This window comes from Zerene cesonia, chromosome 14, assembly GCF_012273895.1.
Source record: "Zerene cesonia ecotype Mississippi chromosome 14, Zerene_cesonia_1.1, whole genome shotgun sequence".
NCBI classification, from domain to species: Eukaryota; Metazoa; Arthropoda; class Insecta; order Lepidoptera; family Pieridae; genus Zerene; species Zerene cesonia.
In genome coordinates, this window is record NC_052115.1 from 3,542,415 (window position 1) to 3,559,514 (window position 17,100).

Consider the following 17,100-nt stretch of genomic DNA (forward strand, 5'->3'; position numbering starts at 1 on the left):
TACGTCAAGTCTAAAAGAATCAGTTACATATAAACGTACAGGTGAAGCAAACAAAAGCGTGTTATAAAGTGATGACCTGTACGACAAATAATATACACAATCACGTATAGCAATCGTCAGTCGACATCGCGAAGCCAATAAGACGGTCAAGAAAAAATTGCGATTTTGGAATTATCACAGCCGCATGCAAAATCTTATCTGATAAAATCATTATCATTATAAAAAATATGTTATAATGTAAAATCCAATATAGAGAAACCCTTCAGTAATGCATTTCTTTCATAAGGTCAAGATCGAGAACGTCAGATAACTATATTGAATTCTGCATTGCTTAATTGGTACGGCCTACTTTTATTTACCGATAAATAATTACAAGTTTCTGACGCGGAGCATTTTTTGAGTAATGACGTATTTGAGAGATCCGTAGATGTGATAGTCGTACTTTCAAATCGTGGAATTGAGTTACCGGGGAGTTTACTTTTGCTTATTAATTTTAACATAATATATTCGTCCGCATTTTTTACATCAATAACATGGCCGGGTGGGCGGTATTGCAACTTTCAGATTGAAACGCTCTCAAAGCTTTGGGCGGGTATTAAAGAGTTAACATATTCATCTGGTAAAACCTAACATTTTATCATTAATCATTGCGTTTGTTGCTTTATGAATGAGTTATTTCCATCTACGTTTATATTAAAAAGATTAATAATTTGAATGTTTATTGATTGTACATACAATTATGAAAATGAAAATGGTGATAACCCCATTGACTTGTACGCATATTTGTTCAACAATCGAGGAAACGTCTGTCCTCAAGTAAAACAAAACACTTAAAACAAATGATTCATTAAAACAAATGTAAGGTTAATCATGTAAAAGTTTGCACGCGAACAATACCCCTCATTATTTATTCTAATTACATTTACGTCAAATATGTATACGCGTGACAATTATGAATTAAATGTTTTGCACGTGTGATGCGGAATCCGTATCTTTGAGTGCTGAATTCGTTTAATATGAAACGGAATAATAAATAGGAAACGAGGATAAAAAATATACATTATTATATATATTTTTTCTTCAAGATGATTCTGATTTTTGCCTCCACTCGCATATTTATTTACAATTTGACTGTTTTGTTTTTTTTAATAATCAATAGCATATCCACAATCAATTTAGATTTGACATGATACAAAAATCTGTGTGCTTCGAAATAAAGCAATGTGAGCTATCTCCGCGATGTTGTAAGCGTTCTTATGCGTGCATGTAAGCATATGGATGTTATTCGTCACGAAAGCGGGGTCACAGCCTTGGCGCCGGTCACAGTTTAACTGGAAATTGGAATGCTGTCTATTCAATGTATAAATTGCATAACATTGGAAACTCCGCCGATAGAATTAACATCGCAACATTTTTCAAAGGCTGCATCGTCGCGTAAATCACTCGCTCGTCATGCATTATGTATACCGTTTGATTAATAACGCGTTATTAACTTATTACGTACACATGTGTATTATTTACAGTGTTTGGGATGTTATTAATTTGGTTTGTGACATGTTTCTTATGTAAATATTTGGTAGGGAGTTTGTTTATATCGCTATTAATCAAGCTCTATGCGCAATTTCAAATTTCTACTCATTGTCATATTAAAAATATATTATGCTTGAATCAAAAAATAAATAAACCTTTTTTGACCAAATTATGAATGGGTAGATTATATTAAAGATTGAACGACAGCTTTAAACGATCGTCTTTATCGTACCCTGAAATAACTTTCGTACGAAAAACATGATATTGAGAATGACACGCGTGGTCAGAGCCGATAACGTCCAGGAAAGCGTTGGTCCTTCGTTGAATTTAATGCCCGCCCGAACTCGTCCAATAGCCAATATTTCTCACGAGTACAATGGCGTCCATCGCTGCACGTACCTAATTCCTATAACCTTGCAATATTGGATTCCACAATTTATGTACACGCGTAGTAATAAATAATACACAAGTTCACTTGACAGTTCAATTGCTATTATTGTGTGGATCATGAACGTTATTGCTCAATAGATCAGTGACACTTTCTTTCGTTAACGTACCTACCGTGTAGGTAGGTATATTTGTAGGTGGGAATTATTGTTTTATGTATCTTTACGGATTCAGATAGAGCGAATATCACAATCACTGTGATTAGTACTATTATGCAATTCATTTATAGATTAATTTACGTTTGTGCGTATAATGGTACAATTACATAATTTAATCAATTAATTATGTAATATCAACTCAACTTGACATTAAATTTAAACATTTTCCGTAATTAATATTTATACACTCCCATCTTCTTATATTATAACTATCGCATAAAACTTACATACCTACCTATTAGCCGTTTAAACCGTAATAAGTCAAAAAGCATCCGCGTAACTGTTTACATATCATATTTGTACCGCTTATATTTTGTTTCTGTGTTTAGGTTTTTATGCGTGTGCAATAAAGTACTTTTTTACTGTCGTTCAAGAACTTATATTTGATAATATAATTAAAGCAATGATGTATCCTTCACTGACCTGTACACACGGGTTGTTAAGGGAGACGCAGAGGCCATCCGCGTCCTTGCTGTAATGTTCCACCAGCTCCTGTAGGGTTCGGAAGGTGGTGCGCCGGGCTATGAAGAAGCCGCCCTCATCGAGCTGTCTTATGCGGTAATGCTTCACCGTGTCACCGTCGCGAACTATAAATTGTGTTTTTATTAATACCAAATATATGCATGGAAACGTAATCAATATTGGAACAGGGGTCGACTATCATGTAAACATTCTTTAAGTAATTTTTAATAAATTCTTGTGTTTTAAGAATTTAATCAACGGAGATTATAGGTATAATCATTAAATTGAAACTTACAGATTATTTGAAAAAAAAAAAAAAGTTTAAAAATACAAGTGTATGTTGTAATACAAAGAATGTATAATAAATAAAGACATGTGCTCGCCCAAACATAACGTATTTTTTGTTTCGGGTGTGCGGTTTATATTGTTACGAAGTCGATAATACTAGATTCAAAATGACTCTTAGTTTTTTTATTTTAAAGGGACATAATAAACAGTTCGCAAGTAGCATTAATTTTAATCAGCTAATTCCATGAAAACCTAAGGATGACGTTTTAGCACTCTCTTGATCGTGACTGAATTTTAAAGTTACGATAATAACACGGTTCCTTATTTGAGTTAGGAGTATACTACTTATTTATTTAGGATTCCGAAAAACGTTTTCCATAATGTTTTGTTTAGAATATAAAATTATGTCAAGACGTCGAGCGAAACCGTGGATACCCATTAAATAAAATATTCGCCGAAATATCTTTACCCGCCAGACGGTTAATTATTTTTCAAACAAAGGACTTCTCCTGTATCAAAGTTACAGATAGATATATATATATTTAGACGGGCTGTTGAATATGAAATCAAGAGCAATTATATAAATCGCTAGCTAACCCGTCAAATGCTGTTCTTAGGAAAAATAAATGTAGGCCCTTGGATTCTAAGACCTACGCAATATGCACACAAAATTTAATGAGAATCAGTCCGGCCGTTTCGAAGGAGTATGGTAACACGAGTATTGGGACATGAGAACTTTAAGTATATAGAGAAGATATCAATTATTCCTTAATTAATGAAAATCGTCAGTAATTCGAATTGATCACTGGTGATGCAACAAATATCGTTAAATTGCATTCCCATTTAATCCTTTATAATTAAATAACTTGTTATGAATTAATATAAATTAAGCGCTCACATATAACAGACACTTTGCGATCCCTGATCCGAAGTGTGAAATATTGTTCATACAATACTTGTTATACGTGTCGTAATCTAATACAGGAATTTATTATAATGTTCATCTAGAAATATTGACCAGGTCTGCATAGCATGAATGTTAAGGTCGCGTCGTCGAGCGTCGGGAGTACATGTAAGATTTCGCGGTAAACCTTGGAATTTGATACCGATTATACGTGAAATACTGGTCTTTATTGTTCACAAAAAGAGAAATTAGGTGAATATCACAGTAATAAACACTTACTTCTTTGTATTATAAGATTTAATTGTGATATGTAAGTTATAATTTAAATACCATTATACTGCGTAAAACATTATTTATTTATCTTAATGTTAATTATTCTAAGTAACTAAAACAATAATAAAAATTAATATTTATAAATAAAGTAAAAAAAAAAAATAAACAGACTGCTTTTAATAACGCATATACAATTTTGAAAATATACGATTCTGGCGTCGTAGTTTGCGTTCCACATGACCTACTTCAACATTTTGTGCAAAACTAGCAAGATGAGGTGAACATTATGAGGTAATAGTAAGAATGTCGACGCGACGTGGTCTGCAGCTATAATGTTTGTTGCAACAATATAATTTAATTCGTCTCTCAATATACACTGCACTGTTACAAATCAAGCGAGAGCCACTGAACTGTATGTAGGATTTCATTATAATTCAACGTCAGTCAGTGAGAAGATATAAACTCCGACAGGTATTAAAATAAATTAACTTCAACACCCTGCGGTTAAAATAAGAGCTAAGTTTAATAAGGTATTTCTATTGGTTTCATCTCGTCTTCTTTGAAAAACTGCATATATATACGGATATATCACCTAAGTTTTAGGTGTTTTAAAGTGATGAAAATAAGAAATCATTTCAAAGTATCTGTAATTGGCTTCAAAAATATCGGATCGGTAGTACTTATTTATAATAATTTTTAGATTTAGGTAAATATTTAAAAGTAATTAATGTATATACCTGAGCAATCTGTTTGGACATTTAATGGTAGGTATATTGTTACATTTAACAGTAGAATAGCTCACGTCATGTAGGTCGACATTATGACAGTTCTAATAGTAAAATTCAATTAAAATCTTTAAAACTATTTTCCCCATTCAATTGTGATAAAATAAATTAAATAAAGAAATGTGCACAATTTTTCCAATATTTGTCCAATAGCCAATTCATATAGTAATAAAAACACCCTTTGTAATATGAGATTCTCACTCACTAGGTACTATTTCTGACCTACCTATTTATTAATAACTCAACGATAATTATAACTGATAAATGTCCATATAAAATGAAATGCTAAATAAAACAAATAGTACTTCTGAATTAATTGGTCGTTAGTCACGAGTTGGGCATCTATCGCTCTAGTCCTTGGATACACGCATGTTCCCACGACGCCAGATCTTAGAAAAACTTCAACCGGTTCACTATCAGGGTAGAATATTCGAGATACACAAGTGCACAGTTTGTACACCTAGCCAGTGCCCTCGGCTTCAGTCACGTACAATGTGACATTTTACGTCTTTTTCCTACTGCGCTACTTTCATCCGAAATACATATAAAGATTTACATTAGGTCAGTGGTTTGTCTCAAGTAGAAACTTGTATGCTTAAATTTACAGACATCCTTAAAACACCGTTTATTATTTGGTTATGAATAGCTAATGTATGATATCATTGCAACGTTCGCTTTAAGTTTCAAATCCAAAGAAAAAGGGTCATAAAATCAGTCTGGTTCAATCCTTAACTGTTAAGATTATTAACAGTGATACCTAATATATAGGGAAGTGCATTACGAAAATAATCAATTGGTTGTTTTCAATAATTATAGCAAAACTTACCTGATAGTGAAAAGTCATTATGACGGCTTTCCGAATCACGAATGAGGAAAGCACCGTGTTCGTTTTCGGGCAGGAGCAATTTCTTCTCCGCCTCGATTCGTTTTATTTTACGGAAGTACCACCTGAAAGAAGTAACTACAATCAGATAGGTTTTATAAAGGTCAATTTGTGTAATTTTATATTAGGATTGTTTACACAGCTATGATGACTTTTTATTGATATCACATTATCGCGGGAACATTTTGCATTGAATAGAAATAGATAATACATGTGCATGCTAGAGAATATACGTCGGAGACTTCGGGCACGTACGACATTTAAGTAAGTATGAGCAATCCTCAAAACCTTGAATATTACTTATTAAATAAAAATTTGAATATTTTATGTAATACTAGCTGCGCCCCGCGGTTTCACCCGCGTAAGTCCGTATCCCGTAGGAATATCGGGATAAAAAGTTGCCTATATGTTATTCCAGTTGTCCAGCTATCTACGTACCAAATTTCATTGCAATCAGTTCATTAGTTTTTGTGTGAAAGAGTAACAAACATCCATACAGCCATACTTACAAACTTTCACGTTTATAATATTAGTAGGATTTATTTAAATGTCTTTCTCAACAAGAAGGATAAACATATCTGTTCTGTAAGGTTAATAAACAAAATTAAACCAAAAATCGTTATAAAGTTACAAATCGAGAGTTAAGATAGGTAGGATACCCATTGCAAAGACTATTGATATTATTATTTATGTCAACAAACATAAGGTTCAATGTCTTGTCGATAAAAGCTTCTAAGTTTTTTGTAATATTTTTTTCTTTAAGATAAGCTACCGTACCATACCACATTAAGTGTTTTGAGTTTAATAAAATATTAATTAATGCTTGTATGAATGACAGAATGAGTTGAATAAAAATAGAACTGTTAAAACACGAGGTCCAGAAAGCTAGATGAGTCAACACCAACGAAAGAATGTCTACTTTGCATTCAATTGGCGCCCGTGTCACACGAATCCTTGTTTTTTTTAACGTGAAATCTCGATAGGATGCGACAATGTACGTACATATTTTGATTATCAATGGCGTCATTGAAAATAACTTATTTCAGATAGTAGCGATTTATTTAAATAAAATAGTATACTTATGTACCAGCCACAGGTGAGTAACGTATAAGTAATGCAAGGATTTAAATTCACCGAGTTAAATTAGAAGTATGTTTTCGCAGTTGCAGTTTTTGATGCAACATTCATTATTAGTACTTACACTTATATTCAAGACATATTAAGGAAACGGTATCGTTAATACATATAATAAAGTACTACAAATAAATATTCAAAAACAATAAGTTCAAAACGATTTCTTTTTTTACATGCTAGCTGTGGTATATAGTAAGATAGGTCATCATATGTTTTTTACAGAATATGCTTTAATCCGGTTGTTATACATGAAGGTATCTATTATTTGGATGAATGTTATGTTTAAAATAATGAATAATAAAATACTTCCAGACATTATCACATAATGCTACGTATTAAATATGATGTTGATGTATGGTAAACTTCCAAATTAGTGCTACAGTTAATACACATCACGTATTCCGTTCACATATATCGTTAAAATGGCTACCACTGAAGTTAACTCGCCATATCATTGCAAAATATCGAGCACTTCACAATAGCAGACAGGATTGCGCCAAATTACGGGCCAAAGATACACGAACGTAGCGAGCGTTCCCTCTCACACATACAATTCATTAGATTAGTTTGACAGATTGAAAAATTACAAATTATAATAAGATGAATATCCTGTTGCGAATTCTTCAAACCGCTATCCTTGCAAGACCTGTTTGTGATATGTTTTAATGGCTCAATATCAGCCTGTTACACACAGCAGTTTAAGATAATTAATTACAACGACATTCAATGGAAATAATAGGCTGAGCATTAACATTTGTATATATTGATCTTAAGATGATACTATAAAACAATCTAAAACTTTTTACTAGTTAGAAACCGAAGGTACCTAGTTTTATAATCATAAAGATTTTATAGCGTTCGTGACGATAAGTTCTGATTGAATGTTGATTATAATTGTTCATTGGATTACGAAGCAGCGGCACGGAGAGTCTTGGATTGCAATTAAGGAAACGGCCAAGTCATATCCGATGTTTATCAGCACAGAGACGAACCGTGACTGGGTAATTATATATACAACACGTGAAACAGGAAAAGTTATGGTGAACCTGGATCAGGCATGCATCTAAAATAATCATTAGGGTGACCGATGATGTGTTATAGCAGGATTAATACGTATAAATAGGAAAATAATAATTTGTTAAGTTAGCGAAGTCGCAAGGTAGGTATCTACTTCGGTTTTGAGAGGACAAAATCATACTTCATAATATTTGAAAATGAAGAATTTTGCCGGAATTGTAGATAATAGAATATTGACCTGTTGATCAAATCTACAATAGCGGTAATACTTATCAGGTTTTCTATGCAATGGCAAATTTAGATTGTAATTGATTGATTAACCTGAATGAATTTGAAATTCTTACAAATCAGTAACAACAAAAATAATGTATCCAGCATACACATCTACATATAGATAAGCTAATTAACACGTAAATGTGAATCAACGTAGACAAGTGTGATTCCAATCCCGTTGCAAACTAACAATCACCCAATTGCAATGCAACCTTCATGAAAACTTTCCTTAACAGCAACAAACTGTGTAATGGAATAACAATGTAATTGAGAAACGATCTTATTTATTCAATGTTAGATTTAGATAACGTCTAAAGGATAATTATTATGGAGACCAATGTCAAAATAATCATAAAAATACTGTGAAAGGTTATGAATAGAAACTTTTATTACTCAGCGAGGCCTCGTCACGTGCTAAGGGCATTTTAAGGGTCATAGATTTGTTATAGGCGTACTGCATTGACGAAGGTCTGTTCTGGAGACGCGCCGAGAATTGATACATTTTAATGAAACTGATTTTATCCTCATTTACACATTGGATGACTATTTATAAAACAAACAGATATAAATAGAAACAGTAATTAATTAAAGCATTTTTGAAAAAAAGTATCACTAGTCTGATAGTTTCTTTTATAATTTATTGACTAAAACGGTAATTACAGGGATTCCGATAGATAATTTCCAAATATTAGATTAAAAAGGCTTCTTTTACTTTAAGGTCGATTTAAAAGAAAAAAAGGATAATTGATCACAGTTTTAACTTGGATGGAAATACCGCACTGTTCAATTCACTTTTACAATTTACTTTAAAAATAAAAGAAGGTCACGATTTTAAATAGTTTCTAATTATAGTGAACAATTTAGCTGCAATTATACCCCTGATCGCTGAAGTAATAAATTTGCATCGAAAAGCGCTGCTTAGAGCATATAAAACGAGCGCCTAGTGATGTCTAGGATTAAGTTGCTTCTATTTATAATAGCTTTACTGTATAACGCGGTTATTAAACCCGTAGCTCGAGTCATAAAACATTGAATATTACAGTAACGCAAGCGCCGCCGCCGGACCAGACGATAGAACGACCTTGACCTGCATTATAGAGTCGGAGAAATCTTATATGTTTTGAATCATTTCTATTATTCGTTGACAAAGTACACGTCTATTGTTCAATTCATAACAAAATTTTGATCAATGAGAGATTTATTAGTATTTTGCGCTATATAAAAAAATGTATGTAAACAAATGCTATTTTACCGTACATTTTTCAAAGTGAGTCATCCATTAATGATTTACTGAGAACCAGTTCTTTGATTGCCACGTAAATTATTGTAACGACTAGTATTCCAGAATTAAGATTTATTTTTACACTTATCCGAACTTGTTTGTTGGTTTACATTATTTTCATCAACTTTCTACATTCCGTAGAGACTCTAATGCACGCCTAATTGACTGCGACGACCACATAGCAAATGTAGTGTATATGTATAAATATAAAGCGCCATGTATAACTGATGTTACATATTTTCTCAGTATTGAAACATAACTTTCCTTGGACTCGCCGTTATATTCGTTTCTGTTCGATACATTCGAAAGTTCAAACAGAAATGTGCAAATATGGCTGCCTTCCTTTATTGCCTAGACATCTCAAATCTAGTAAGAGTCGGCGAGTGTCATTTCGCAAACTGGCGACACCCACTTTGATATTCAAGTTTGTCCTAATTTACTTTGTTTGTAAATATATTTGATAAGTTTGATGGTTTTATGGCATTTCAATATGACCGATTATTATATAATATTTACTAAACTAACTAAAGTAGTTTCATAACTTTGTGGCATGTCATATGTTTAGAGTTGTCAAAGATAAGTCGTAATAGGTGTTTAAAATATTTTATCTATTATATAAAAGAGTATTAAATAATCACATTTCAAAAATAGAAATCATTATAAAATTCCGTTCATTAATCGGTAACGAGCAATCAAAGTAATTCATATTGTTCTCATAAACAATGAAGTCATTACTTGGTTTAATTAGATATCCATATTAATTTCTACCACGAGCTTGATTAGGAAACACGTTCAAGTTCAGCTTTTTACACTATACAAATAACAATAAAGACAAGGGGCTCATCTAAATATAGACTTTGTACAAGGCCTGAGGAGCTTTTAATAGTGGACCTGTTTCGTTTATAAGAATTAGATTAATAATTAAAAACGCATATTGCATAATGGTTTTGTCCGAATGCAATAATTGATCATCAAGATGATTTATGATTAAGGTCTAGGATTGACGATACAAAATGAAGCTGAAAAACGGTCTTGATGAACGATAGGTCCGGTTCAGGTTATGACCATAAACGAGGAGGATTCGTGATGGTAGGTTTAGTGGAAAACAACAGCCAAAACACCATACATATACACGTGCAGTATAAAAGTCAAGTTGCATTAATTGCTACTGTAATTGACAGCAATTAACTCAACAATAAGATGATCCTGCATTAGAGGCATTTTGCTCCCATTGTATTTGCTTTATTGTGAGACGATTTCCGTTCAAATGAATACTTTGTTTTATAGATGACAAGTTGTTAACTCATTGCGATTTATACGCATTTTTTTGATGTTTACGTAATATTTGTTGTGTATGTAATTTTTTATGTTTTAATACAAAACCTCGATCAAATAATATTCTAACTACCAATCTAAAAAAAAGACAAAATCAAGTTTCATTCTATTATTTATCATTATTAATATCTATAGATAATTTAAATATAACAAGTTTTATTGGTTGATTTAATTTCATGGAATAAAAAATAATAATTCAGTAACTATAATAACATAACATCGGCATTGACCGGTTAAAGTATTTACCTTCATTGGTTTACTTTACACCCCGGTCAGCGTAAGTCATTATGAAGAATGGGCTTTTGACGTGTTCTCAATATGGAGCCGAAATCCTTGAAATATTATTTAGTGCACGAGGTTTCAGATGAAAGGAGATTCGTGAACCAAAAACCCCATTAAACATAATAAGCAAACGGTAAAATCGCACAATATACGGACGTTTGTCCGTTACTTATACACATTAATAAAAGATAAGGATAACAATTGAGGGATATCAAGGCATACAGTGAATTCGCAATGAGATCTTCCCAAAAGACCGATAGAATTTAAGTTCTCTCTAATTCAAAAAAGTTTGTAGTCATCAAACACAGACTCTCAGCCAAAAAGGCTGCAATATAAAGTGCAAAGATGATGGATTTCATAACAGGCGCGATTAGAGTTAACGCATCAGATAAAACAAAATTTATCGGTATTCACAAGGATGCTGTTAAACTTGTATGTCTTCGTTCAAACCTATAGTTATGTCAGAAGCATCGCAACTCATGTAGATTGTAAGAGCCAAAGGGCAACACTAGTTCACGTTAGTAATTGAGTAAGTTACTAGGTCTAGCAACAAGACTCGGGAGGTTTGAAACAGTATGCAAAATTATTGTTGCGAAGCATAATGTATACTAGCATTTGATATTATAATCCTAACTATGATAATATAGATAAAGATTAAAAAACAAAATTTTCATTCATTTCAGAAGGAGGAGTCTTTGACTTTGAGAAAAATCTCAAGTTCTGGAAAGCTGCTAACAAATAAATTATTACAAATTTTCCGCAGCTGACAATATGAAAATATTAGTAATAAATCAATAAACACAAACATTGTTTACGTTGATGTAAACAGGAAACCAAAATACAAATTACACAGATTATTATTATTTTGGTAATGTAGCAATCGAAATGTGACAATTAGCGAACTTCACAATGAGTCGTAAAATATGAGTGCCATTTGTTCAAGAATGGTTCGATGATGCGTAGTGCGAAACAACAGATAGGTACTGCGAAATGGTATTTGTGATGCTTATAAATAATTATTTATTTATTATAATATTGCATCACGTTACAAGATATAACATTCTGTGGGCATTAAATCAATAACATGGGTCTGTGAGGCCATTGCAAACAATTATCATATAATGTTAAAATTGACCACATATATTCATTAAAACATACAAATAACAATATGGTTCATTTATAAGATTGACAATTTAATTTCGACCGAAAGATCGAGTCATGTTTAATTTATATATTCGTTGGGTATATTATAGCATTTGTGTAACATACAGTTTTTTTTATTTTTTCTAATAAGAATTGTCACTAAGTTCAATGTCTTATTCTGTCAGGTAGTTTATTAAATATTTTTATACATTTATAGTGTGGACCGTTTTAACCGTTTTCATTCTAATTTGGGCTCAGGCAGGAATAGCTTATTTTGGTGGCGTGGATTTGGGCTTAATAGTCAACTGTAAAGTGAGTAAAATGTATAATATATATACGAGTACACAATATTTTAAGTTATTTTATGCGTAATATGCGTAGAATATTGCAAAACTATATCACGATTTGGCTACGCTATTTCGTCATAACATTTCAACTTGGAATGTTACATGTTATGAACAATAGACACGAATTGAATTTCTTTTTATAAAAAATGATCAGTGTTAATCAAAAACTAAGAGCATACTACATTTATACAAGTCATTATACTTTTCTAACAATGAAATAAAAATAAAAATACTCAAGCAAAAAGTCCTTCACATGAGGCATTACTCAAGTATCTATTTATTTTCAGATAATGAATCGTATTTAACTTGTCAATCAGAGACTTTGTAGTAAGTATGTATAGTCCAAAAATGTCAATGTCAAATATTAACAATGCCCTCTAATATATTTTAACCATATTACGTGCATATGAGAAAGTTTACATACTATAAATGTGAAATAACGATTCAAAAAACCCTTGACGAATAAAACATAGTGAAGAAATTTCAACAAAACAGCGATTATATTATCGATAAAGGCTGGTAGTATTTCTTGGCCAGCGCTGGTCGCCGTATAAAAAAGGAAAAACAAATCATAAAACCTGTTGCATTGTTCTTTCGCAAGAGACGATCTCCACGAACCACTGTGATAAGAGCAAGAAATTTTCTAACACGTGTTATCGAACAATGAAATAACATTGTTTAAATTTTAACATTTAAATGAGAACCTTTGAAAGATTACACTTAAAATATACGTAATACTTAGATCGATAACATGAAACTGAAAAATAAAAGTATATGATCTAGAAAGCGACTCGTTGAGTCCGTAAAAAGCGTCAGCATTGTGAATTTGCGAGGCGTTAAGTACTCAAACAATAATTTGATACGGTGAAAGTGAACTGGATGAATTGCTGCCATAATATTATTATGAATTTTGTTAATTCTATGGAAGAAAAAGGACGTAAGAACATGAGTTGTATTTACTTTTTATTCCAAACGCGTTTTCTTTCAGTCTCGAATACCAAAGTATCCATGATTTGTATCACAAATTACTATAGACAGCGTCATGGCATTACGACATTGCACATCAATTGGTATCATAGTAAACTAGAACACATTTGAACGTTTTAAATCACTTGAATGGTAACAATTTCAAATAAAAATTCACAACATTTTCTTTAAATTACCGATTTGCTTAGATAAATACAAAATACACGATGTTTTAAACTTAGTATTGATAGAAAACTGAAATCATATTTATAAAAAACAATCAAATGATAAAATCTTAATGTATCAACTAATTTGACTTGTCTTTAAGTGATAATGTGATAAGAAAAATACTAGTGTACTAACAATTTATTTTGCATACATGGAGTACCTACATATTTAATTAGTATTTTCTACGTTCTACCTAAATAGAAAAAAGATTTTGTTTGAAATGCATGTGTTATCATCACATGCTAGCACAATAGGTGTGTAGTCGATTCTTACAAACAACTGTGTTTGTGAAACTTCTGTAATTGAAAACAAAATTCTGTTAGGATAATCCCTTTATACTTTGAATGTATCTGTAACATGTATTTAATGTATAGATCTTTTATTAGATTTCAGATTTAAATGCGAAATAATATGATCTTGAAGATGCATTTGCAAAAAAAAAAAAAAATAACGGAGAACAAGAACGCAAAGATTGTGCAATCAGAGTCGGTAGGTAACCCTCAAGGCTGATCAGTGAATCCGATACCAGTACGTCCGTATACCTTGCCTCAATAACCACTGGTACTTCCCGCGTGCTTTCGTGGTTAAACTCACAATATGTAGCTAATCCTACATTATTATAGTATCTGATTACTACGTGTATTAATGTCTGGAAAATACCAGAAGGCAATGCGTCGGATGTTTCCTAATTATTCAAAACAGGAATTAAGGAAACCTATAAAATTTAATCACGAACAAAGGATGTGATGAATTCAAAGCACAATCGCTTCCGATGGGTCAGATACAGTTTTCGTTAGTGTCACCTTCGTAGTTCACTTCCTCAGTTGACTTCCAATAGCCAAACAGTCGGGAGGAAGACGTTAGCCGGTGCACCGACCGACCGCTCAGACGTAGCCTTGGACGCGAGCTCCCTGCATTCTAATCAGACGGCCTTGCGGAAGTGTGTGCTTTAGAGTTGCTCTCGTAACACACACTCCTCAATATGCTTTTTAAAAAGCTTTAAACCGCATAAGGAATATATTTTAAAGCGAATTATGGATCCTTCAATACCTTATGGAAAATTCGTTAGAAGTTATTTAAACAAATCGTACTACCGACCTTTAATTAACAAAGACATGAGAACATCTATGTATTTCTTATGTCAATGCACGTTAAGTAAAGAGTTTTAAAGTTTGACGACGTTGAAAAACGAAATTGATTAGCACGAGTAGTAGGAGCGTCAGTAAAAGATGATAACCAGTTTTGGACAAGTCACGCTTAGGTAAGTAGACCGGCGCACTTGGGTCACGACGATTCTATTCAACATTTATTTTTAAATTTTGTTGTTTAAGGTATTATAATAATGTACTTACGGCATCGTGTTTAGCTTCATATATGTATCCAATGGCAAGGTATCCAAACTATTATTATTTACGTTCGAATGAGACAATCTTCGGGCTGTTCGCATCCAACTTCCCCTTTGACGTCTAAAACCTTTATCGTTTTTTAATAGTTGTAGATGTTGTTTAACAATATCATGCCATTTCCATTTTACAGTAGCAGGTGAATCGCTTGCCGCATCCTCTTTACAAATTTGCAAGCTGTCGCTAAACCTTCTCATATTTTGTAAATAAATTTCGTTAGATTTTGGAGGAAGGCTTCTTCTTCTTTCATCAGGCACAATTCCTGAACTTTGCGAATTTTGTTCCGCAATCCATTTCGATATGAAATCGTTTTTATCACAGACATGCGTTATCACTGGTTCTTCTTTATGAGGAGGTGGAATCCAATCAAGACTCACCCACTGACTAGATTTCGGCTTAGATTTAAATATTACATCTACTTCATCATCACAGTCCGAAGAACCGATGGAACAAACCGAAGTTTTTTTTCTACGAAAACGAGAACGAATAATTGGTTTTGTAGCTAACAGAGAGTCAGCATTTGAAGATTCTAAATTATCCTCCTTTTTATCATCCTGTAAACTCTTATTAATTGTTTCGATATTAGCGTAAGAGTTTTCGGAGCACGAGGAATCTACACTAAATCTACTCCTTTGCAGAGGCCTGAAATTTGTCACAATATCTTCATGGCAATCATCAAGCCCGCAACCAATTTCTCGCTCACTTGTCAATGAAATTTTCCTTTCATTTGATTTTTCGTTTTCCATTTCAATTATTTTAGCCATACTCGGAAAAGAAGAATCTATGGATTTCGTTATTTTTTGGTCGTTACTTCCATCATCAGCGTCGTCATTAGTCGTTGAAAATAAATTACTATCATTAAGCTCTATTATTCTAGTTATTTTCTGTGGCACTTCATTTTCCATATCTTTGGATACTGGAGGTAAATGATTATCTTTAAATTCGATAATCCTAGTTATCCTTTGAGTAGGCTCTATATCTTTGTCGTTATTTAATTTATCGTTATTTAAATTATCTAGATCTATTATTCTAGTAATTCTTTGAGTTATGTTTTCTGTCTCCGATTCGGAAAAAATAGGCCTTTTCAAACAATCTTTTTCCATTATAGATTTGTTACTCAATAAATTATTTGTTGAATTCATAAATGACATATTATCTTTGTTCCAATTCACATCATTTATACTGGAATTTTCAAATAGTACCTTTTTCTCTTCTAAAGAATTTTGACGGCTTTTTGCTTTCTTCAATGCACTTTCAGACAGAAAAACACAAGGCACTTCCACTTGCATGGATAACTTTCGTTGTCTCGTAGTGTTTTCCTTTTCCTGATTAACATCATTCTCTATATTTTCCGGCAAACTTGTATGGGGTAAAATTATAGGGGTACCAGCTACCATGCGTAAAAAGTTTGTAACGGCAGCTATGTGCGCCCCTGTGACAACTCCTTGTAATTTAACACCGGATACCTGGTGAGGTACAAGTTGGTTATCACGCATACACCATACAACGGGCAGAGCCCCTTCGGACACCATCGTCGAGTTAAATAACAAAGAAATTTCTCTCCCTATTTTTAAATAGTCTCGATTATTTGTCACAAAATATGTATTACAATTCACTGTCGTGCTTCTGGGCTACATCCCACACTTTTAAGAGAAAACAAGTTTAAATATTCAAATACACTAGTTAGTCGTCTGAAGGGCGACATAGCGCGTTGCGACGCGAGTGTGAGCGGCGCTGAGCGCGGTTTTCGTGCGCGTCCGGACGCGGCGGAGGTCGCGAGAGATAAGACGGTGAGAGTCGCACGCGCACCGCCGCAGCCCGCACACGCCCCGCTACCATACGATCATCTTTTCTGATCATACATCAACTTCCATATGATGCACTCCTCGGGCGAATTATGTAACGGTATTGGTAACCTATTAAGCGCTTCGAAATATTGTAACTCATGTTTTAAACTTAT

At 32.9% G+C, this 17,100-nt stretch overlaps 1 protein-coding gene across 2 annotated transcripts in view; it reads right to left on the bottom strand.

Annotated features, from left to right (window-relative positions):
• Nucleotides 1-17,100, bottom strand: part of LOC119831742 (tyrosine-protein kinase Src42A) — a 78,845-nt gene that overhangs the window by 12,539 nt on the left and 49,206 nt on the right. Inside the window, exons 1-3 of one of the 2 annotated variants that reach the window (XM_038355226.1) lie at nt 15,090-16,919; nt 5,674-5,795; nt 2,559-2,722 (exon numbers count right to left, since the gene is read on the bottom strand). In XM_038355226.1, coding sequence (XP_038211154.1) covers nt 2,559-2,722; nt 5,674-5,795; nt 15,090-16,672 — 1,869 coding nt within the window. In that variant the 5' untranslated portion in view covers nt 16,673-16,919. Of the gene's footprint in view, nt 1-2,558; nt 2,723-5,673; nt 5,796-15,089; nt 16,920-17,100 lie in introns of those variants that run through there. The other variant, XM_038355227.1, reaches the window with a different exon arrangement.